Below are 24,844 nucleotides of genomic sequence, written 5' to 3'. Positions count from 1 at the left end.
AGGACATATACTTAACATACTAAATTTCTTCTGTTTTTAATGCTTTAGTGTTGTTGTACTAAAACAGATTTTAACAGTTTTCAATGTTGTTTATCCTGAAACAGATAGCATCTGTTTTATTATTATTATCAGTACATTGCTGTTATTAGAACAGCACCATTATATACTTTCTTTTAACCCACCTAAGCCTGAGGTTGCAATTTTTTGAATTTTTGCAATCAGACCTTGGTGATGACCTTGAACAGTAGGGTATAAATAACTACCACATGGTTAGCGTTCCAATAATGGAACACTAGGCATAAATGGGTTCAGCTAGGATCAATCTCTTCACGGTATTCTATAACTATATTTGTACTCAAAACAAAACATTAACTCTATTAATGATTATTAACCTTGACTTCTCTATGGTTCCTGTACCCTTTTAAGGACATGTGACCCTGCATACTTTGGCATGACACAGGTGACTTTAAATTGCTCCACTGCCATTCCTACCATGCTTTAACTCTTCTGGGGATGCATCTTTGATTTTTAAAAAGTCTGTTCTATAAGTTAATAACCACAAAGGTCCTTTAACAATGCTGGTACCTGTTTAATTGCTCCCCTCTAAGGAGCCAAGGAAGATATATTTATATTTTTATCTGACCTTTGGGATTTTCCACTGTCTGTCAGTTTAAGGTCTGTGGGAGGCTGACAGAGAAAATTAACAGCTGGCTAGACAGAAAAAAAAAAAGGTGCTATTATGACTGAAATCAACCATGCAGGGGAGGGAAGGGCTAGCCATCACACTGCATTACACAGAAGTAATCCTTTATCTGGAGTGGCCATCCCAGGGTAACTGGAGTGTCTTTTAATCTAATCCCTTAAGATTTAACACTCTCACCTACCTCCTAATCATTCACCCCCTTTGTTGGAAAAGCAAAAGAATCTATATATTTTACAAAATTGATGGCATGAAGCCCAGAAACTATGACATAATGTATCACAGAATAATATTTGAGCCCAGGGTTATAAATATTGTCTGTCACCCCTAGCATATATTTAATACAAACAGCCTGTATCTAGGATGTATCAAGGATGATAAGAGTAGTACAGTATTGGCCGGGCATGGTGGCTTATGCCTGTAATCCCAGCACTTTGGGAGGCCGAGGCGGGAGAATCACTTGAGGTCATGAGTTCAAGACCAGCTTGGCCAACATGGTGAAACCCTGTCTCTACTAAAAATACAAAAATTAGCCGGGTGTGGTGGCACACACCTGTAATCCCAGCTACTCAGGAGGCTGAAGCAGGAGAATCACTTGAACCCAGGAGGCAGAGGTTGCAGTGAGCTGAGATCCCGCCACTGTACTCCAGCCTGGGCGACAGAGCAACATTGTCTCAAAAAAAAAAAAAAAAGGTAGTACAGTACTTAGAGCTATAGTTAATAATGTGCAACTGTGTACCATGGAGAAGGAAGTAACTGCAAGAAAGTTGAAAGGATTTTAATTAATTTGTCTTGTTACCTAAGGAGCTACTTGCATAAATATATTTCTGTGACTTGGACGTAATCTACATGTTCCTGTACCCCCCATTCACTTTAATGGTTGGAACAACCCTAAATCAGAAAACAAAAACAAAAACAAACCACAGTATTGTTTTGGTGTTTGTTATTACATGTGTAATGAATTGATGACAATGATAACAATTTATCAACACATGGTCCTCACAACAGTGCTCTCCTAGTTTGATGTTCCTCTGGGCTTCTTGTTAAAATGGTTATATTCTGATTCAGTCATCCCTGGATAGACCTCAGGGTCTGCATTTCTTAGAAGCTCTCAGGTGATAACAATGTTTCTGGTCCTGGGACCGCACTTTGAGTAGCAAGACCTTATAACACGACCAACATGGCATTTGAAAGCAAGTATCCTGTCCCAAGTGAGAAATATCCACATCTTTACTCACATTCATATAAGAATATTGCCACTTGAGTTTCTCTCTTGATCACTTACTTTGTCCGTGAACCCTATAATCCTGAAGCAATGCTGAATTGCTTCGAATTGTCTTCTGTAAGACTCCTTGGAAGTTATGTCGTGCATCACCCTTCCAGTTTCATCAGCTATGTACCTAAATGAAGGGGAGCATGACCAAACAGAATGAGCATTGACTTGGAAAGTGGTGCAGGCATTTCCATTTTTTGTCTGTTGTTTGTTTAAAGATGGGATCTCACTCTGTTGCCCAGCCTGAAGTACACTGGTATGATCATAGCTCACTGCAGCCTCGAACTCCTGGGCTCTAGTGATCCTCCTGCCTCAGCCTCCTGAGTAGCTTCGACTACAGGTGTATGCCACCACACCCAGCTAATTTTATTTTATTTTATTTATTTGTTTTAGACAGGGTCTTGCTCTGTCACCCAGGCTGGAGTGCAGTGGCACAAACTTGGCTCACTGCAGCCTCGACCTCCCAGGCTCAAGCAGTCCTCACACCTCAGCCTCCTGAGTAGCTACTTAAAAAAAAAAAAAAAACATAGTGAGACAGGGTCTCGCTATGTTGCCCTGGCTGGTCTCAAACTCCGGGCTTCAAGTGATCCTCCCACTTCAGCTTGCCAAATGATGCAAATGGCTGAGAAAAAATAAACCATGTGCAGTTGAGTTTTTGAACTTTCTAGACAATGAAAATGGTGAGATAGTTCCTGCCACCTCATCCTGGGCACTTTAGTTAAATACACTGTGAGTTTCCAGTTAGGAAAACAGCTCCATTTACTTCCAAGTTTGTCAACTGCTAATTGGACATTCATCAAAAATTAACAACCAACCCCCCTGACACTTACCTAGGAGGTTTTTCCTCAGGAAGTCTGAAGTCAGAAAGCTTCTTTTGGTGATGAAGACCGGCATAAATATAGTAAAATATGTGAAAATTTTTCTCTCCCCTGAAAAAAAAAAGAGACTTTAGTAATAATGTATTCTGGCTTCCCCATCCCAATTATTTTACACCATCTTCTTTCTGTGCACATAATAAAAAATTATCCCACAGCAAATTTGTATTTTCAGGCAATTAAATATTATAAATCCCACTTACAGAACAGTGATAGGATTAGTATAGTAACTGTCATAATGTTGCATTATTAAACACACTTTACTACAAGCAAAAGGTTTCAAAGAATGGGACATTTACAGGAAACAGCTCAGGTTGCGTATGTTGAAATCTTTCTATTGCAGCCCAAATGCCTACTGCCTTCTGTTTGTACCACATGTTGCTTCAGAGACAGTGAGGTCCAGCTTAGAGACATCAGCCAAATCCTCTACTTTACTGGAGCCCTAGACAGAAAGTGGCCTGCAAGTCTCACAGCAGTTTAGGGAGCAGGATTGGTCCAGAACTGAAGTCTTCACTCTCCCAAGCTGGTATTCTTAAAAATACTACTCAAAATGTCATTCATTAGTCTGGTATCCTGCCATCCACCTCTTTTAGGCTACCCTGGCCATGGTCCTTTCAGATAGGTGCTACTCTGAGCATAGTCTGTGGACTGCTGTCAGCTCTGAGCATAGTCTGTGGACAGCTGTCAGTTTAGAACAAGGAACTGGAAAGTACATGCCTAGACATTTTATAGCAAGTGACATTGCCATGACATCCAAGAGCATGATAATTTTTCTGATAATTAATTTTCACCGCATTTTACAAAGGTATTAGTTCAAAATGGGTGGGATATTTAAAACAAACAAACAAACAAAACTGATCCTTTAGCACAGAGAGTTTGAAAAGCACTGCTCCACATCCCCTTCTTTCCTCTGGAGAACAGTCTCTTCTGCAGATACCCTTGGATTTTGGCAAATCTTTTCTTTGGTCAACCTAGCTCCATGGAAAGAAATCTTGTCTTTCTTCTCCCCTTATCCCCCTTTGTGGCATGGCCTCCATTCTGTTCAGCCTCTCCTGGGTATCCTCATCTTCCTTTGATTGTTTATCCTGTCAAAGCTCTTCTGTGACTTCTTAACTAATAAATTCAGTTAAGAGACAGGGTCTCACTCTGTTGTCCAGGCTGGAGTGCAGTGGTGTGATCATAGCTCACTACAGCCTCAAATTTCTGAGCTCAAGCAATTCTTGCACCTCCGCCTCCCAAGCAGCCATGACTATAGGCACACACCACCATCCCCCGCTAATGTTTTTGTGTTTGTAGAGACAGTCTCACTACGTTGCCCAGGCTGCCTTGACCTCCCAAAGTGCTGGGATTACAGACATGAGCCACTGTGCCCAGCCCCTATTTTTATTTTTTTTAATACATTTTATTGTGTATATTTAAGATGTACAACATGATGTTATAGGATATACATATAAATAGAAAAATGTGACTATTCAATGAATAAACATCTTAATTGCCAGTCATGGTAGGCACTGTGCCAGGTACCAGGGATACCGGACTAAAGGGATTCATGTTCTCTGAGTGTCATTATAAGAAGCCAAGATCACTACAGGGAAACCAGTCAGGGGGTCCCGGTGAGAAAGCATAATAGCTCAGATAGGGTAATGGTAGTGGTGATGGAAAATAAGAGTAAGCTTAAATATTATATATATTCTGGAGAAACAACCAAAAGAACGTCCTAATAGACTGAATGAGGATGGTGAGGGAAAGAAACCTAGAGACTGCCTCCTAGATTTCTAGCGTGAGCATCTAGTGATGGTGGCACCCTTCACTGAGACAGGAACCGAAAGGCCTGAGATGAATGTCACTTGTTCTTTAATCTGTTACATGTGCAGGCTTTGGCTGACCTATCTCAGTCTTACCTTCCTACAGTTTTTCTACAGATCCATCTAGTTCTCAATTCTTCCGAGCTTTTCCTGCTGATATCCATCGCTAGCATCAATTCAGTTTGATTTCCATCCCTTTATCTGTCAAGATTGGCTAGGTTTTGTTATAGTAATAAACACCCCAAGATCTTAGTAGCTTAACTCAACACAGGTTTAGTTCTTGCTCAGAGTACCTGTCCATGACAGGTCAGTGGTGGGGCTGTGCTCACTGCAGTCACTCATGAGCTGTGGCTGGCAGAGCAGTCCCCGTCTTACACTTTGCCAGACTCTGGAGGGTTGCCGTTACATGCCCACTTGCCAGAACCAGTTATGTGACCACACCCAGCCACACAGGAACCTTACAGTGTGCCCAGAAGGGGGTGAAACCCAACAGTTGGATGAACAGGACTGGCACAGGCCCCATCTTCTCTTCCTCTCACTTAATTCTTGTAAGAGCCTTGTGAGGTTGACATTATTATGCCCATGTTGCATATGAGGAAAGTAAGGTATATGAATATTTACATTAACAAGCAACATATCACATTAAGTGACCGAGAACTCTCCTCACACTATCTTGGTAAAAGACCACTTTACATTTGAACACAGAACACTATGCTTTCCATTCTGTCAGAGGTAGCTCCCTAAATTTTAAAACAATCCTAAGCTGGGGAGACAGAAGCAGGGGACCTCATAAAAATTAATCAGAAAGCCACAGGGAAGCGTAAATGACTCTGACTCTATCTTTCATTTGTTTAATGTTCATGCCAATCCCTATTGTGTGAGGAAACTGCAAGTACATGATAGAGGAAGATGCTTGGGTTCTCAGCCCAGAACAATTCCTGTAAATTCTACTTGCACAGTATCTTTCAGACTCCTCAACTTCTCTCCATCTCCACTGCCACCACCTTAGTCTAGGCCAGCGTTCTCTCTCACATGAATTTGGCAACAGCATCCTAATCCTATCAACACAATCCTTGCATCTCCTCCAATCCATTCCCCATTGAAGCTAGTGTGATCATTTCAAAATGCAAGTTGGGTTTGGTGACTCCCCTGCTTGAAAACGTTCAGTGGCTTCCTATCGCCGTTAGAAAAAAGTTTGAAATCCTCATCCTGGTTTCAAAGCTCTGCATGATTTGGTCTCAGTCTTATCTTTGCCACTTTTCCTCCTTACTCTGGTCCCCACCTCGTTGCCTAACTCCTAGTGATCCTGTGATCTCACATACAGGGAGACCTTCTTTCTCCCTAGACTAGGTTATGTGTCCTTCCCTTCTCTCGTTTCACCTTAATAGCACCTACTTTGCTTTCTGGTGCTTATTACAATTGTTCTACATTTAAGTTTACTTGTTTAATGCCTGTGATTCTCCCCTACTCCTTCCTTGTACACCGCATACTCCAAGCCCCGTGAATACAAGAATCTTTCGTATTTAGTTTACTCTTACAAGCCAACACAAAGCACAGCACTGGCAAACAGCAGGGATTCAATAATGCATTAATATGGAAGTGCAGAACCATGCTCCTGAGAAGCTCTGGTGTCCTACAATAATAATAATAGCTACTAATATTAATAAGTATAATAGCTATTATTATTAAAGGAAGATATTATTTTTTATTATACTTTATGTTCTAGAGTACATGTGCACAACATGCAGGTTTGTTACATATGTATACATGTGCCATGTTGGTGTGCTGCACCCATTAACTCGTCATTTACATTAGGTATATCTCCTAATGCTATCCCTCCCCCCGTCCCCGACCCCCCACCCCATGACAGGCCTCAGTGTGTGATGTTCCCCAGGAAGAGTTATTATTATAACAGGAAGAGTAGCTAACACTCTGATAGCATGTACCACACACTAGTGGTTATATTATTATAATAGGAAGAGTAGCTAATACTCTGATAGGATGTACCACACTAGGCATTCTTTTAAGTAATTTTATATAAATGAACATGTTAATCCTCACAACAAACCCATGAGGTCAGCACTAGTAGCATTTCCATTTCACAGATGAGGCACAGAGGTGGTCAGTGAAATGCCCAAAGTCACACAGTGAGTATCAGAACCTGCATTTGAACCCAGATCAAAGTCTGTGCTATTGATTTCTATTACCAAATGCTTTCCTTAAAAACAGAATAATTGTTTTCTCTGCCTCAATCTAAGGACAAAATTAACGTGTGAAATATTCTTGGTGTCTTTTTTTTTTTTTTTTTAACAAACAAGTTCAATTTTAAGGGGCCTCAGGGTCTTAAAAATTGTCTGCAATGCTGCTAAATTCTACCTGACACAACCAGCTCAGGAGAAACAAGCATACCCATCCCCAAAGCACACCTACCCCAGCCCTTTGTACTCTTTCCATTAATTTCTTTCAGGTTAAAATCTACCACTGATCCTTTGCTTAAATCATTCTTTGCCCTTGGGAGAGTAGGGGAATGTTAAGAACAAGGATGAAAACTTAACTGTTAAAATTCCCAAAGTGCCTCCCCCCCGGTTTTTACTGCAGGGCAAAAACACAGTGACAAAGTAGTGCACCTACGCTGCCTGTTTTATCACTCTGGATTTTTCAAGGAGATATTCAGAGATTCTTGCCCCCATCACAACTCCAGTTGGTGTGAACATCATTTCCAGATATTTTCCAAAACGGCTGGAGTTGTCATTGATGGCAGTGCATGCGTTCCCAAAGGCTTCCACTAGGGAGTTGACTTGTAGAATTTTCTCTCTCAGGGTCTGATTATTGGCCTGTGCCAAACAGAGAACAGTCAAGAAGAGACTCCAGAAACATTACTCCAGCAAAGTTGCCGGGCACCCATCCGTTGCCCACCCAAATCCACATTGCCCTTTTATAAAGAGACGTTAGCATCAACCACCAGCATCATTTTCTCATATGAGCAACTCCCCAGATCTGCATATGAATCAGATTTGGCTAGATTAGGACAGCAGTTTTTAAAATCCAGCTATATTTCATTTAAAACCCTTGACAGATAAAATGCCTAACCAGTTTAGAAAGATTTTTAAATAGATCCCGCAACTTTTCTGGCATTTATCATAATAGTCCATAAACCTCATCTATAAAAATTCCATACATTCTTAGTCACCTAGTACACTAATTCAGAGTGTAACTACTAGACTATTTTTGAAGTCATTCTTTCAATATCGATTTCACCAAGCTGAAAATTTTCATTTCCCTCAACTTTTGCTCAAAGGCTTCTATTTTCCATCCTTTTAATCACTATAGTGGCTTCCCTGATCCTGTTCCTAGTGCTTAACCACTCTTACTACTTAATGGCTGAATGTTTCTATTACAATGAAAACATGAAAATTAATTGCCAATAATCTAGTAAATTTGTGCTGGCATTATTCTCCTCCCGGTGTGAAAGAAGGATAGCATGCTGACATCTTAAGACGCCTTGCTATCAGGAGGCAAACATAACAAAGATGGAATGTCTTTATGTAAGCCTCAATAAAAAAAAAAAAAAAAAAAAAAAAAACAGTACTTCCATCATTTATAAAATATGCAGTTACTCTGTAGGAACTTCTCGCCACAATACACAAAGCAGATTAGTCCATACCTTTCCCAAGAAAGTCAAATGCTGAACAATCAGGTGAGCACTCTCTGTCTTCCCAGAGCCACTCTCTCCACTGATGACAATGCACTGGCACAGAAAATGGACCGTCAAGTGAAGAATTTATAGCACAGAAGCAACTTGCGTGCTTCATATAACATCCGCTACTGTACACCTTAATTTTTCACTGGGAAATAGATCTTAGGAATCTTCCTATTTAAGAGACCTTCTTCAACCTTTTGTATAGCTACTTGTTGTTCCATTGTACAGATGTACCATAATCAGTTTAATCAGTCCATATTGGGATATTTGAGTTTTTTCCTTGTAATTATAAACAATATTACAATGAATAACCTTATATATAATTCATATTTTTATGCAGGTTCATCTGCAGGAGAAATTCCTAGAAATGGGGATGTTGGATCAAAAGGTAAATACATTTGTAAATTTGATACATATTACCAAATTGCTTTCCTGGGGACTATTCCAATATATGAAAGTGCCTGCTCTCCTGTAGCCTCACCAACAGGATGTTAGATTTTTGACAATCTAATAGGTTTAAAAAATGGTATCTCAGTGTGGCTTTATTCTGCATTTTAAAAATTACGAATGAGGCCTCCTTCCATTTGCTTAAGAGGCTTTTTTTTACGTGACCTGTCCATATTGTTTGCCCATATTTTATTGTATTGTTGATATTTTTATCATTCATTTCAGGGAACTCTTTATGTATAAAGGAAATTAGTGGATGTGGTATAATAAAAATTAGATATTGGGCATTGTCCCTGGTTCCTGGCACTGAGCTCCTAAAACCTTTGGAATTTCCAGCAGTGGTAGGAGTATCTTTTGTTATTCACAAGGAGCCCCTTTCAACCATACCTCAGTTTATTCCTAACAAGGTGGTTCAAGGTGAGGCCCCTAGATAGCTTCAGACCGGTCATTAGAAAGACCAAACATGTGATTAGAGTGTGGGAACTTTCAGCCCTACCTCCCAACTTCTAGAAAGAAGAGGGGAATTTAAGATTAAGTTATACAAATTCTTGAACAACGAGATTCAGAGAGCTTCTGAGTTGGTGAACACATCGAGGTGCTGGGAGGGGGATGTGCCCAGAAAAGGCATGGAAGCTCTGTATGCCACATCCCCTTCCTTCCCCCATATACCCTGCCCCATATGTCTCTTTTATTTGGCTGTTCCTTAGTTATACCCTTCATAATAAACTGGTAAATGTAAGTAAAGTGTTTTCCTTAGTTCCTTGAGTCATTCCTAGTGAATCATCAAACCTAAAGAGAGTCACAAGAACCCCTGGACTGGTATTCGGCCAGGCAGAAGTGTGAGAAGCCGAGGTACTCCATTTGCAGCTGGCATCTCAAGTGGGAACCTTCTTGTAGCACTAATCACTTAATCTGTGGAGTCTGTGCTAACTCCAGCTAGTGTCAGAATTGAACTGAATCGTCGGGCACCCAGCTGGGCTTGGAGAATTGGTTGGTGTTGGAAAAAATACAACATTGGGTGTCAGAAATGGTGTCAAAAAAGACAACGCAGTGAGGTGACTTCTTAACTTAAAAACAATATATATTTCTCTCCATTTACTTTCTCCCTATGAAATCTATGAACATTTTACCAGTCTCTGGGACTTGTAAATCTTGGACTGATTAAATACATTATGGTACATCTGTACAATGGAACAACAAGAATTTGGAGGAGCTAAGTTTCTAAGCTACAGTGAATCCATGTATTCCATTTTGTAATCTACACTCTTATAATGTCATCTATTACTCAACAAACCCCAAAGCTGGGACTTCCCAGGTCTTAGGAAATCCACACAGTGATACTCTCAGGAAATTTGCTTGCCAAATTAGACTACTTCTATTTCAAACAGAATAAAGAAACAAAGAAAAATATACCTATTGAAAGTAAAGGAGGGATGAAAGGTTAGATATATCAGCACTGTGAATTAGAAGGCTAGAGGCCGGGCGCGGTGGCTCAAGCCTGTAATCCCAGCACTTTGGGAGGCCGAGACGGGCGGATCACAAGGTCAGGAGATCGAGACCATCCTGGCTAACACAGTGAAACCCCGTCTCTACTAAAAATACAAAAAAAACTTAGCCGGGCGAGGTGGCGGGCGCCTGTAGTCCCAGCTACTCGGGAGGCTGAGGCAGGAGAATGGCGTAAACCCGGGAGGTGGAGCTTGCAGTGAGCTGAGATCCGGCCACTGCACTCCAGCCTGGGTGACAGAGCGAGACTCCGTCTCAAAAAAAAAAAAAAAGAAGGCTAGAAAGGTAAAATGGATGAGCCTGTGTTTGGCATTGAGTTTAGGTTTGTTCATTCTCTACCCAATCAATCACAATTTTTCAGCAGCTAAATGGTGTGGTGCATGGTCGCTGTCAACCTCTGTGCAATATTTCATACAAAAAAGACAGAATCATGAAAATTCTAAGACCTTAATAGGAAAGAATTTCACTTATGCCATTCTATATGCTATTTTTATTACAATCATTGCCGTGTAATCAGGTTGTGTTTGCACTGTTCTCATCATATTCATATTAGAAACATTTTTATTATATCTTATCAGAGCACTTATCAGAGAAATGAGTGCTCTTGATGTGAATGCTTTATGTTTCTTGAAAAGCATTTTCACATTCTCCTGATGCTATGGCTTTATCTATGCACAAGTTCCACAAAGCTGCCATTTCATCTGTCTCTTTGGGTCGGCACCCGCAACCAGAATGGAAAGGTTTCAGGAAGACTTAGGAGCTGACGAGGAAGACAGAACATGTCTTAACCGTGTGACTCCGTAGGAAAGGAAGGTGAGTTCTTACCTGATCTTTGCTGAGAGTAACCATGCACTGGTAAGCAGCATCTGCTGATGCAAATATGTGGGGGGGATTAGAGGCACGTTTCACCCCATGATAAAGTCTGGAAAACTGAAGGAAAAATAATTAAAGGAAACTTTCCCCTGGACCATCTAATACTCCACTACCTATTGCCCATGAAACCAAGACTCTGTCACTTATTAGGGGACTTGTTGCATTAGGAAGACTGTAGGGTACAGGTTCTGGAGCCTGCAGGCCTGAGTTCAAATTTCACTTCTGTACTTACTGGCTTCGTGAGCTAGTAAGAGGGAGCCACTCTATGCTAAGTATCCTCATCTGCCAACTAGGTTTAACAACAGTACCTGTCCCACAGGGTGTGAAAAGTGAGGTAACCCAGTGTCCAACATGCAGTAAGCACTCAATAAAGATTGTTATAGTTTGCTTTAAAAAGGTATCCTCAAGATGTAAAACTTCCATTTGTATTACATTACTATCTGCAGTTTGGAGTATATGCATCTAGGGTAGCATAATTTTATTCTTACTTTTTATTTCTTTTCATTTGCCCTTGTGAGTTTTAATTTCCTATTAAGGAGCAGTACGCTCTTAAAACATCTCTTACCTGTGGAGAGTATATGCTTAGATTCTGGAAGGGGTTTAAGGCAATTAAGATGTCTCCAACATATGTGTAAATTAGCAAGTCTGCATAACGTTTCTGCAACTGATGGATAATTGTATCCTAAGAAGAGGATAAATGGTATTGAGAGTAAATATTATTTCCAATCAAGGGATAGATTCTAAAAATGACAACAAATTTATTCTTCCAAGAACATCTTTCTTTAAAAGATGAAAGTAGTTCATTTAAATCATACAATGACCCTAACGATCCTAATTCATTAAAACAATGCCAATATTTGCCTTGAAAGAAAAAATAGGAATACATTGAAAGAATTAGGCCTACTTAGGACTTGCTAAAAGACACTGAGATATCCAAGAAAGATTTTACTTGTTATTGTGAAAAGAACTCATCTCAACCAGTCAAAATGTTGTATTTAAAATTTTATTTAATGGGCTGTTCCTACTGATAGAGCACAGACAAAACGGTAAGTTAATTTCTCAAAGCACTGCACTAAAAACCTAGGTGGCATAAATACAGAATTAAACACTTTTTATTACACTTTAGTGATTTAGACATTGAAAGTAAGAATCCCCAGAGTTAGACTCAGCATAAACAGGTCCAGTGCAATTAACAGCACTATTAAACATGCATATTTTAAGTAGGGATTATCAGAGACTTCAAATTTAGAATTCAAGCTATATTGACTTCATGATTTCCCTAAATGAAGCTCTTTCTTATGAAGAACAAACAACTTAAGGGTTAATTGAAATATTTTGTCAAATTTTATCAAACAAAATATTTTCAGCTGATACAATCCACCATTAAGGCTACACTATAAAGAGCTTTATTGGAAAAATCCAAATCCTTTTCTCTTCATGATTCTAGGGGCTATCTAAATAAACACAGCACAGGATCATAGTCACAGTGACTGAATGCTCCCTGAGCTTCATCCCATGGCTACACAAACCATTACATTTTCAAATGACCTGAGGAGGACATGCTCTACAACAGAAAGGTCAGACCACATGAAACAAATGTCTGCAATGAGAATTGTCTACTAAATATTTAGTACCTCATCCAGAACCTCTAGATTGACCAAATCATCCTCAAGGCAGTATTTTTCAGCATCTTCCACATGATAAGGTCTTCTGGTATGCATCCTCTCATGCCTAGAAATTTATCAAGAGAGTTTAAGCATTAAGACAGCAAATAATGTAGCAGAAAGTGGGCAGCAAGGATGGTTCATTCACAATCTTATCACATGATATGTTCAGAGATGTCAGTGACAGGGACAGGAAGTCCGGTCCAGGTCCGCAAGCTTCTCCTGCCACTGTAGAACTGTTGGGATAAAGTGATCTCCATAGTTCAGGTCTACTTTCTGCCAGAGTGAGGAGTGTTACCAAATGGGCTCACCTAATACACGTATTTGCTTTTCTTAAACGCCAAAGACAGCACTTCCAGAATAAACACCTCTGATTTCTGTTCAGTGTCAGGCACATGGTTCTCACGGGGGTACAGCCTTAAATGCCTTACTTCCCTTGAGGTCCCCTTGCTCTATCTACCAGTACCACCCCCAACTTTTGTGATAGTTTTTAACCTACATAACACTTCCAGAGATTAATATAGTAAACAACAAATAATTGATCATTGTTTATGATTTTTCTTATTTATTTGAAATCCCTTTGTGACCCTTGTCCCATCCCACTCCTCTCTCATGAGGTGACCACTATCTGATGGGTTTCCTTCCAGTCTATTTTCAAATATTAGTCAGAGGCATATACGTACCCATCAGCAATATACAGGTTCTGTATGTTTAGTTATAAAAATGATATCATACTTAGGTTTTATAATGTAAGCTTACTTTTTTCATTAAACATGATGATTTGTAAAGTCTATTTATCTATCTATCTACCTATCTACCTTGCCCACTTACCTACCTACCTAGTTCAGTCACTTTAATCACTGGGTAGTATTATGCTTTATGAATATGTACCTATTTATTTACTCAGTCCTATGGGGGGGATCACGTTGGCTAGAAGAGCTCTGGACCCTAGTTTCAGAGTTGCGAGCATTGTGGTATGAGACACTCAGCAAATCCCTTAACAGCCAGTATATCAGTTTTCTTCATCTGTAAATAGAATTACTCATGACTGATCTATCTCCCAGGTAGCTATGAAAGCACATATAGTCATGGATATAAAAATGCAATAAAGTTGAAAACATGTGCTAATTATTATTCTTACATCCTTGTTAAAATTTGGAATCAATTTGCATAACTACACACATTACTCCAAATATCACTGACTAAACAAAATCATACATAAACTGTCCTCCTACATACTGTAAATTCACTAGCCCAGAAGCATAACTTCTTGGTTCTTCTCTGTCACTTTTATGCCCATCATCATCACAGCTTACAAGGATATCACCCACCATCTAGCTAGATCCTAGAAGCTGGTGTTGACTGAAAGTTTTATGGTAAGTACCGGCTAGAAGTCATGGAATCTTGATGCACACCCCACCCTTTGGCATGCATTTCACAGAAGTAGGTAAAGAGGAAGAAGCAAACTTATCAGCTCTTCATATTGAGTCTTGAGTTTATAATGAAATAGAAATGGCCAGATAAAACTGATTTCTCTCTTTCTAGCCTATTACAGTAAATCTTACTTTTCAATCTCCATCACTGATAAATTTGAAAAGGGATATTTGAAGCATGCTATTAGTCATCTCCAGTCCTAGAACCAGTTTTGCTGCTAATTCATATAAAGGTCCAAAGTAGAATGAAGCTTAATTTTTATTTAATCAAATCAAATTTATAACCTAAGCATTTTAAAATTATTAAACATAATTATTTATCTGTGTCTTTACATATTGGTGATGGCAAAGAAAAATCAAATTGGTTTGTAATACAGATTTTTACTAAAACTCAAGAGCTGCTGCCTGCCTCTAGCTAGCCATTTTGTTAAATAAAACAGCAGGAGGAAACATATTTCTGATCAAAATCCCCTTCACATAAAACCTAAGAATAATTTTGCTTGAAGTTACTCAAAAAACAAAATATTGGCCGGGCGTGGTGGTTCACGCCTGTAATCCCAGCACTTTGGGAGGCCTAGGCGGGCGGATCGCAAAGTCAAGAGATTGAGACCATCCTGGCCAACATGGTGAAACCCCATCTCTACTAAAAGTACAAAAATTAGCTGGGCATGGTGGCTTGCGCCTATAGCCCCAGCTACTCAGGAGGCTGAGGCAGGAGAATTGCTTGAACCCGGGAGATGGATGTTTCAGTGAGCCGAGATCAAGCCACTGCATGCCAGCCTGGCGACAGAGCAAGACTTCATCTCAAAAAAAAAAAAAAAAAAAAAAAAAGAAAATCAATAATTAAAAAATTACCTCAGATCTGATTCTGGTCAAGATGGAGTAAGCACTCTCCACTCTTGTCTCCTCATTGAAGACAACCAAATACCCTGGAAGGAATGCATGGAGTAGCTATCTTAAGACTCTGAGAAGTAAATTGTAACAGGCAGATTGGGGAAAGAAGTCAGAATTCAAAATACCACTGAACCAGTGGTGAGTCTTCCAGGTTTTTTTTTTCCTTCAGTAACCTGACCTGGACTTAATGGCAGCCTGAGCTCCTTCAGGAGTACCAACCTTCACATTGGATGACATTTTTATAGCCAACTAAAAATGGAAGCATGGACAAAACCTTCCTTGCAGTCTCACAAACAGATGCAGTCTAGTAGAAAGTTTTAATTTTCAGTGTGAATATACACAATGCAGTATCACTAGGATCAAAACTGGTATCTTCTGAGCCTGAAGCAGACTGTATGCTATGCCAATCTGTCTCACAGATACAACTTCCAAGAATCATGCAGATGTTGTCTGTAAATCTGAGCTTGACTCCTATAAAAAATCTTCTCCAATAATATTGTATTAACAAAAAATAACTTTTAAAAAATTTTAACTGCCTCTTTCCTTACTTACAGGCGATCACATTCTTTAGAAACACTTGCTCCTAAAAGTGAAATAGGCAATCTAGAAGTGGATGTAGAGGCAAGACTTCTCTACTCTGATAAAGACCACTTCATTCTCTCAACCAGAAAAAAAAATATGTATGTGTAACACTATTTTTGCTTTCCCCAGCTAGTGTTATTTGGAAACTGCTGCCTGCTTAACTTTCCTCCTCTGGCTATGGGGTCTGGAGGGTCTATTGTAGAGAAAAAGCATTATTTATTTCAATTTTTATCTCCTTTAAAAACATTATCCTAGACTTTACATAAGCTTATAAAAAGTGTTACATTGTTTTATATTTCTCTATTTTTAGTTGAAATTAATAAAAATAAATTTGGTTTAATTTTTTTCAATTTTATTAAGTGATTTGTGTCATTAGTAACTATAGATCTTAATTTCCTTTAAATTCACATGCTCCACCTAGTGCGCCACTTGGGAATAGCATCTATTATCAATTTTTGCTGAAGAATTCCTCGTTTAATGTGAAAATTACAGATGTCCAACTAAAAGCTACTTGGATTGAGTATTCCAAAGCTCAGAGGAATGAAGACATAGATAAATGAATGGATAAATAGCAAAAAACATTCTACTAAATCAAAAGTATGTGGTAAGGCACTGTAGTTTTAATGGCTCAGATGTTTTCAAATTCCAGTAAAGTTTATATTGCTCTTCCTAGATTTCCTACTTGTTGTTATGAGTCTATAAGTATGTTGGCTGCCAAGGCTGGCTTCTTAGACAAACAGAGTTTGCAAGTTGGAGTTTAAAGGGAAAGTCTTGGCTGGGACTGGTTCCTGGAGTTTGCTTTCGGTGAGGCAGTGGAGCAGGAGAGTGTGCAGAGCAGGACTGGACTTAGGTTTCAGGGATCAGGTAAAGGGGAAACTGGTGTCTGAATCCACGGATCAAGTAGGGTGGGAATGAGGGCAATCCTGTACCATCAAGTCCAAGGAAATGGGTGCAGCGTAAGAATAGAATCGGAAGAACGGGAAAGACAGAGCCAGAGGTAGAGGCTGGGAGTTCCCCTAAGACAACAGTGAGCATAGATGAGGTAGAGGATGAGGGTCTTTGTTCAAATCTTTGGCCCAGCCAGTGAGTGGGAAAGGAGCTTCAGAGGGCACCAAACTGGTTCAAATACTAGAGGAATTATTCTCAAGAAGTAAACTCCTAAAGTGTTGTAGCTTTCACTGTAGTTTAATCTCTATATCTGCATTATGGTTAAAACCATTTCTGTGTCAATCCTCTCTAATATCCCATCACTGGGCCTGCTAGCTTCTTTGTTTGAGCTGCTAGTCCTATGAACTATATTGACTAACATATTTTGCCCAAAAGTGACTCATTAATCAATTAGCCTCTTTCTGTCTGCCAATTACACCTGTGGAATTGGAGGCTTCCATGTAGGTAGGTACAAACAGGGCTGCAAGAACTTCATGTAGGTGAGACAGGATATGTTCTTCCCTTCACTCCCCAGCTATGAGGAAGAAAAGGTGCAGGCTCGAAGATGTCAGTCCTCAAGAATCTAGGACAAAATCCTCTATGGCCATAGAGAGAACCCAGGGATCACTCCCTTATCACTACATTCAGTGGATTCCATACAAGAATGAAAACATTACTCAAAACTGAGAACGGAGTACTGTTACTACACGAAGGTCAGTGATGTTGACTATTTCTTCTAAATCTTTATTTTCATTCAATACACCCTTTGATAACAGAGACAATGAAAGAGAAACGTTTATTTTACTATAACTCTATAATAATGGACCTAGAATGAGAAAAACAATAGCACACCATTGAGGAGTGACGTTATTCTACTGAGAGTCAAATATGGACAGAGACACCAGCTGGATACCCTTAACTACGTGAGCTGTATCTTGTCCCTGAACTTAAGACTATATCTATCAAACAATACCATGCATAGATTTTAAAATAGGATAATTGTTTGGGTGGAACTTATTCTAGTATCTGTCCATTTTTCATCTAAGCACAGTTTTGGCCAGAATCCCAAGAAATCATCATCTTATCATTCATCATATTAAACAGTATTTGATATACCCAACTTCTCTAAGCAGCAAGAATCAGTAACACCAGCATAAAATTAATATTAACGAACTTATTTGCTCATTTGTAGATAGATAAAGGTATACATAGATAGCAGATACTAATTATAGCAAGGTGTAGATTTATTTCTTCTGTTAGGAAGGTAAAAGGATCTTTAACCTCCTATGTGTCAAGCTTCTTCAGCACTTTACGAAGTAATCTTTCTGGAGTTATTCATTTACATAAGAACCCAAGAACCCATTAGTGTATATAATATGTGGTGTTGTGTGTGTGTGTGTGTGTGTGTGTATGTGATTGCATGCATGCACACATTTGAAGGTAGAAGAGGGAGAGAGTGAGCAAGGATTACTGGGGAAAACTCGGCAGTTAAATAGTGAGAAATCTGTTTTTAAAGGTCATTGCTGCAGGTTGAAAAGAAATCAAAAGCTGAAGTCATTGTTTTAATCAGCCTCAGGCAAATTGCAAGGGCAGAATTACAATCCATTAAACGGAGCAGAAAAAAAACCCCAAAACCCCAGCAACTCAATTCTTCTACCAAGTAATACTTAGAACAGACCCTTGGCATTTAGGGTTTAACATCTGTGGTTTCAGCTAGTACCAAGCCACCTGCAGGGGCACCGCAGGCTGGATCTTGTAATTTTACTGAGGTTCACGGTTGAGTTCATGGTAGTGGCAGAGACAACCGCGTCCTTTCCCTGCCTCCACTCACATTCCAGAGTGGTTTCACTCTTCTCCCAATAACCCTTGTAAAGTGATAAAAAGCATGTTTTCAATCTACTTCTCTGAACCTTAACAGTATGATGACATACCAGATGATACTAATGAATTCAGGGAAACTGGTTTGGGGAAGAAGCCTTTTTGCAGATCAAGGAAATAGGTGCTGATATAAAGGAAATGACCAAATAGTTTAAAAACACCCCCAACAGATTAAGTAACAATGTACCCTCAACTCATTGTTCACATAGTTTTAGGGCTTCTTAACCTCCTTTAAAAGAGTAAGACTTGGATTTATAACCGCTCTATTGTACCTGAATCAAATATATGTGTTGGCACAATTATAATTTACTGGAAAAACTTAAATTCCAATGGTGTCATACATACACTGTAATCAGCATCAGGTAATGGTATCTATCAAATCTCAAATAGTACAATGTCACTTCTCCACAGGTGCCTCTGCTGTCCTGTATCTATATCTATAGTGTGTGTGTGGGGGGGGGGTGTATGTGTATGTATATGTATGTGTGCATGTGTATATGTATGTGTATGTATGTATGTATATATAGTGAAACAGGGATGAATCACATCCCGGCTTTCCAAAAAAGCACTCAGAAAAGCCTGAATGGTTACACCAGGAAAGGTGAGACAGGGGCCTAACAAACTCAAGCCCTCCATGCCCAGTACAGCTTCTGCTCTATGTGAACAAGCCCTCCATGATTCTTAGCCTTGCTCTTGAATACTCTTGAATATGTGCCATAACTGACATGGATCACTTCCCTGTAATACTCTTCTCCCAGCACTACCTTCCACCCCCTCACTGTGACAGAGTAGGGATATTGTGTATTCTCCTTGCTCCCCTCTGTCTTTTCCCAACCATTGCTCTCCCTAACCAATCTCTTTTAATCCCTTTTAAAAGTTCACATCACACTCTGATATCATCCTTTTCGGCAAGTGATCCCCAATTTTCCTTTCTCTCTATCCTTTCCCCTGGTATCAGTCTTTGGTTTCCCCATGTCCCACCAATCACTTTGTTAACTCTTCCCACATTCTGATCTAAGAGTTCCTCAACCTGTCAACACTTAAAAAACATTTATTTCTATTCCACTGAAGTTGCCCACAAGTTCAGCTATCCCTAGTTCCTAATTATCTATCAAAAGTTCCTAGGGTCTCAGTTCTACAATCCCTTTCCTCATCATCCCCTCACTGAATCTGCTCTTCATCTTTGTTGTAATAGCCAGTCCCCGAACTAGATCAGTCTCAAAGTCAATAAGCCAGTCTGGTGTCACTTTCTTCCCTACCCCCAAAGATCCCAAGGCCACTCTTCTACTAACCTCGATTCCCTTGCTTCCTTACCTACTCATCATGTCCACTGAAGTCAGTCTCCAGCCCGAAGAAGACCATAATGTCTACTCCTAACTCCTTGCTGCTAAGAGTTAATCAAGATGACAGATGAGAAAGGCGGCAGTGGTGGTGGTACATTTTCTGAGAGTTTCTAGTGCCAAATGCTGTCCTGAATGCTCTACACACATTATCTTAGAGACGGATTAACTTCACTACAATAGGATGCTGCTCAGTTATGTTCCACCTGGGTTTTCTATGCTATTAAGCAATCGTGATGTCTATCTTTAATTGACCCTTTATCATATTCCTCATAGTGACTATCTCAAAGATTTGACACTTCCCTGGAGTACACATTCCACTCCCAACTCTGAAACCTTGCTAAGTTTTTTTTTCTTTTTTTTTGAAAGATAAAGGCCATTCAACATGAATTTCCTCACAATACCTCCTCTCCTCACTTAAGTTTTCTGAGTACTTTTATCTAACCTTTCTGTGTCTTTCCCAACTTAGAGTTTCTCTCTTTCTAAGGTGAACTTTCCTCTTAGGCCGCTGACCCACTCCCTCTTGCTTCCTCCATTGTTTCCTCTCTCTTCTGTCTTCAATGTCTCCCTCTCTATATATATCCTTCCCCTTCACCTGTCCAAGTGTTCCCCAATCCTTTAAGAACTTGCATTCTTCCCTGCAGCCCCGCTGAAACTACCAACTTCTCTCTCCCCTGGGAAAAGTACTAAAGTGGACAGAATATTCCTTACCTTTGCAGGAATAGTAAGAAAGTTTTCCCTGTAGGTTATACATTTCATTACTCTGTATCAGCTCTCAAATCCAAAAGAGTTGCTCCAGCTGGAGGGCCCAGGACTGGTTAGACCGTTGAAGAACTCTCTTTCGGGCCGAAAGCTGGAAGCCTAGTGTAATATCTGGAAGTACTCAGCATTGCATTTGATAGACTATGAAGACGTGTCTTGCAATTTCTATGTGATTGTATTGTGAACCAGGCCAGGGAGGCAGCCCAGTTTGGGGAGGCCCCATCACACTTCTCTCTTTCCCTAATCTCCCTCAATCAGTCCATCACTAAGTCCTGACAATACCATTATTTTAATATCTTCTGCCATTTGTAATTACTATGATCTGCTCACTAGCCTCCTTAGTTGCAGCCTTGCCCTGCTTCATTCTCCATACTGCAATCAGAACAACTTTCTAGAACTCATCAATAGCTCCCTAGCACCTAAGAAACAAATTCAACCTCCTTAGGCCCATTATGACCTGGCTGCTGTCTACCTTGTCTCTGCCTCCCACCTACCCCACGCCAAGCTCCAGCCATGTCAACTAATTGTTCACCAGATTCCCCAAGCTCTCTCTAGCCCTTGTGCCTTGCCCTTTGCTCGTCGCTCATTCTTTCCCCTCTACCCCAAATAACCCCCTTTCCTTGACTATCTTCGATTTGTTCTTCAGGACAGTTCAAGGATCATCTTCCCAGAAGCTCCGGGGCATCTTCCCCCACCATCCCAACCCCAGACTGACTTAGGTGTCTTTCCCAGGTGCTCTGGGAGGTATCCCAGGCATTCCTTTATCTAGGTACTTTTCATGTTGAACTGTTCTCACCTGATTCTTGTCTCTATCACACACCAGACTATTAGCTCTTTATCAGGAACTGCATCTGATTTGCCTTTGTAATCCCTCTGTTCAGCACAGGGCCTGACACATACACAGGTATAAATGCCTCTTGAATGAATAAATTAGATATTGAATAAGAGATAAAATGGGATATTTTTAACATTCAGTACCTCAGTACTATTTATTTTCATGATCTTTTACAGTAAGTAAAAAGATGAATTTGCACAGATTATGAGCAAGAGGTAGTTAGTGTTAAAAAGAAATGAAAGACTCAGAATTAAATAGGCCTTGTACACCACTTCTACTACTAACATTTATGGAAGGTGCCCTATTCTAAGCATTTTACATGTATTGACTCACTTAACCCTCAAAATAATCCCCATTTTATAGAAGAAACTTTGGAAGAGAAAGATTAAAAACATATCCAGTTAGTGGCTGGCCTGAGACCCAAACCTGGCAGAGCAATAGGTTCCCTCCCTCCTTCCCTCCCTCCCTCCCTCCCTTCCTCCCTTCCTTCCCTCCCTCCTTTCCCCTTTCCCCTCCCCTCTTCCCCCTTTCCCCTTTCCCCTCCCCTCTTCCCCCTTTCCCCTTTCCCCTTTCTCCTTTCCTTTCCTTTCCTTTCCTTTCTTTCAGACAGGTCTTTATCTGTTGTCCAGTGTGGAGTGCAGTGGTGCAATCACAGTTTGCTACAGCTTCACACTCCTGGACTCAAGAGATCCTCCCACGTCAGCCTCCTGGGACTACGGGCATGTGCCACCATGCATGGCTAATTTTTCTTTTACTTTTTATTATTTATTTAACTTTTTAGTAGAGATGAGGTCTTGCTACAGTGACCAGCCTGATCTCAAACTCCTAGGTTCAAGTGATCCTCCTACCTCAGCCTCCCAAAGTGCTGGGATTACAGGTGTGAGCCACCACACCCTGCCAAGCCAGTGGTTTTAACCACCACATTGCACTGCCTGCCCGGTGGCCATAACTGTGTAGAAAAATGATGAGTGGGTAATTTGGCCTCAATCATCTATATACTCACCTCAATTTTTCTGTGTGTGTGTTTTTTTTTGTCTGCTTTAACTTGAAAAATCACAGCTTTAAATATATTGATTTATCAGCATGGAATGGTATTTGATGGTTTTTCCTGGTGGGCTGAAAAACATCTATGTAGCCAACTCTTTGCCAGTTGCAAGAGGAAGTAATAGTACAAGAGAGGTGGCAGGTTAAGTGTCAATTACGTGCACTGTGTTTCCTTTGGAATTAATTTTCCTACATCCTAAGGAAGTGATTGTTTAAAGTGTTGATACCTATTTGTGAGGTTGTATTTTTTTTTAATGATAGTTCAAAGAAACACAAACCACTGAGTGAAACTCGAGATTACAAAGACGCTGTGAGAAGCCTTTGCCACTACATGAGGCTTCTGACATCAAAGGAGTTAACAAAGATAAAGAGAAATTAGAGAAAGGGGATGAGAGAGGCTGGTGTTACAATTTTCTATGGTAAAAGGAGAAAGATTTTGGTTGTTTTTTTTGTTTTTTTTTTGAGACAGAGTCTCACTCTGTCGCCCAGGCTGGAGTGCAGTGGCGTGATCCAGCTCACTGCAAGCTCTTCCTCCCGGGTTCAAGCGATTATTCTCCTGCCTCAGCCTCCCAAGTAGCTGGGATTACAGGCCCCCACCACTACGCCCAGATAATTTTTTGTATTTTTAGTAGAGACAGGGTTTCACCATGTTGGTCAGGCTGATCTCAAATTCCTGACCTCATGATTTGCCCACCTCAGCCTCCCAAAGTGCTGGGATGACAGGCATGAGCCACCGCACCTTTTTTCTTCAAAAAGAATAAAAGAGAGAGAGAGCATAGATCTAGACAGGGAAAGTCAGGCAAATGTGAAAATCCAGATAATTTGGCAAATGAAGTCTTAGAAATCATTCCGTGGCAAATCCCAGAACAGGGAGACAAGGAGGAGATGTTGGATTTGACTCATACCCTTTAAATGTTGGGTTTGTTTTTTGCTTAGTTTGTATTTTCTTTTACTTCGTCTTCAGTTTTGGTGGTGGTGGTGCTGTGTGTGTGTGTGTGTGTGTGTGTGTGTGTGTGTAGGTGGCTGGTAGGGGTGGTGGCTGCTGTAAAGGAACAAAACAAGGAAGAAAAGAGATTTCAGCTCCCTGGGGTTTAAACACAAGTCCCTACTGCTTCAAAAAGACCCCAAGTCACAAGAATTTCTCTGCATTTCTCTACTCTATAGGGAGGCCATAGAAACAGAAATGGCAGTGGAAAAAGGAAACAAGTAGGAAAAAAAATCCACTCTGAGCTATCCAAAAGGGAAGAAAAATCAGCAAAATATAGTCACCTTGAAACTACGCCTCCAGCTCCAAGAGTTCTGAGGCCAGTGTTTGGCTTTTTGATTACTAAACAGCTTTCTGCAGAATACGTGAGTATTTCCGGAACTTGCAACTTATGATATTTTATTTTCTTCACCTCCAGTACTTCAAATGTTCTTTTAATAATAATGGACTGGAGCCTATCTACGTCCTGGATGGTTTCATAAAACCAAATAATTGCTGAGCCTAGGAAGCAGGTTTATTTGCATTTAATTTTTTTAAAGAGAAATTCTGCCACCCTCTGGACAGAAATCAAAGATCTATTTCTTAGCGATTCACCAAGAAATACTGTTTAAAGCACTTGCCCCTGAAAATAAACATTTTTATAAAAATCTACCTTCTAAAAAAAAAAAAAAGGAGGATGAGGTAGGGTAGGAATCACAGCTGCTTCAGATAGAATAAACAATACCTGAAAAATCTTACTTAAAAATACTAAATCGACCCTAAGGAGTTTGGAACTAAAGAGAAAATGGTCTCAGAGCACATCAGAGAAACAGCCTCCAGTGTTTAGCTCAGAATCTTTCCAAAACTCACTTTACAGCCTACATGACTGCTCTTCAGTCTACCACAGCCAAGTAAAGATGTTTCACACAATGTCAGCCATGGTTGCTTTCCCACAGTTACCCTTATTGGTTTTAAAAAAAAAAAAAAAATCCAAATTTCTGTTAAATGTAAATATATATATTTGTTGATTTTTTAACTAGAGCTAACTGAACACCAGGGCAGAGTAAGATTTCAGCCACTTGAGAGAAATTGACCATAAGAGCACAAATGGGCAGTTTGTTTCTGAAGCTCTCCTGCTCTTATCCACTGGGCATGGAGTACTTAATGGCATGTAAATAAAACTCTTAAAAATGCAGGGATGTGGCCGGGCGCGGTGGCTCAAGCCTGTAATCCCAGCACTTTGGGAGGCCGAGACAGGCGGATCACGAGGTCAGGAGATCGAGACCATCCTGGCTAACACGGTGAAACCCCGTCTCTACTAAAAATACAAAAAACTAGCCGGGCG

General features: G+C 40.1%; 1 protein-coding gene across 1 annotated transcript in view; it reads right to left on the bottom strand.

Moving 5' to 3' along the window:
• The window catches only part of MYO3B (myosin IIIB), a 489,035-nt gene that overhangs the window by 267,055 nt on the left and 197,136 nt on the right, over window positions 1-24,844 (bottom strand). Inside the window, exons 10-16 of the mRNA XM_025405350.1 lie at window positions 12,811-12,907; window positions 11,742-11,858; window positions 11,129-11,233; window positions 8,318-8,401; window positions 7,285-7,487; window positions 2,804-2,902; window positions 1,986-2,100 (exon numbers count right to left, since the gene is read on the bottom strand). Coding sequence (XP_025261135.1) covers window positions 1,986-2,100; window positions 2,804-2,902; window positions 7,285-7,487; window positions 8,318-8,401; window positions 11,129-11,233; window positions 11,742-11,858; window positions 12,811-12,907 — 820 coding nt within the window. The remainder of the gene's footprint in view (window positions 1-1,985; window positions 2,101-2,803; window positions 2,903-7,284; window positions 7,488-8,317; window positions 8,402-11,128; window positions 11,234-11,741; window positions 11,859-12,810; window positions 12,908-24,844) is intronic.

Source organism: Theropithecus gelada, chromosome 12 (genome assembly GCF_003255815.1).
Source record: "Theropithecus gelada isolate Dixy chromosome 12, Tgel_1.0, whole genome shotgun sequence".
Classification (NCBI taxonomy): Eukaryota; Metazoa; Chordata; class Mammalia; order Primates; family Cercopithecidae; genus Theropithecus; species Theropithecus gelada.
Note: the sequence above shows the minus strand (reverse complement) of the source record. Positions and strands in the feature narration are given on the sequence as shown.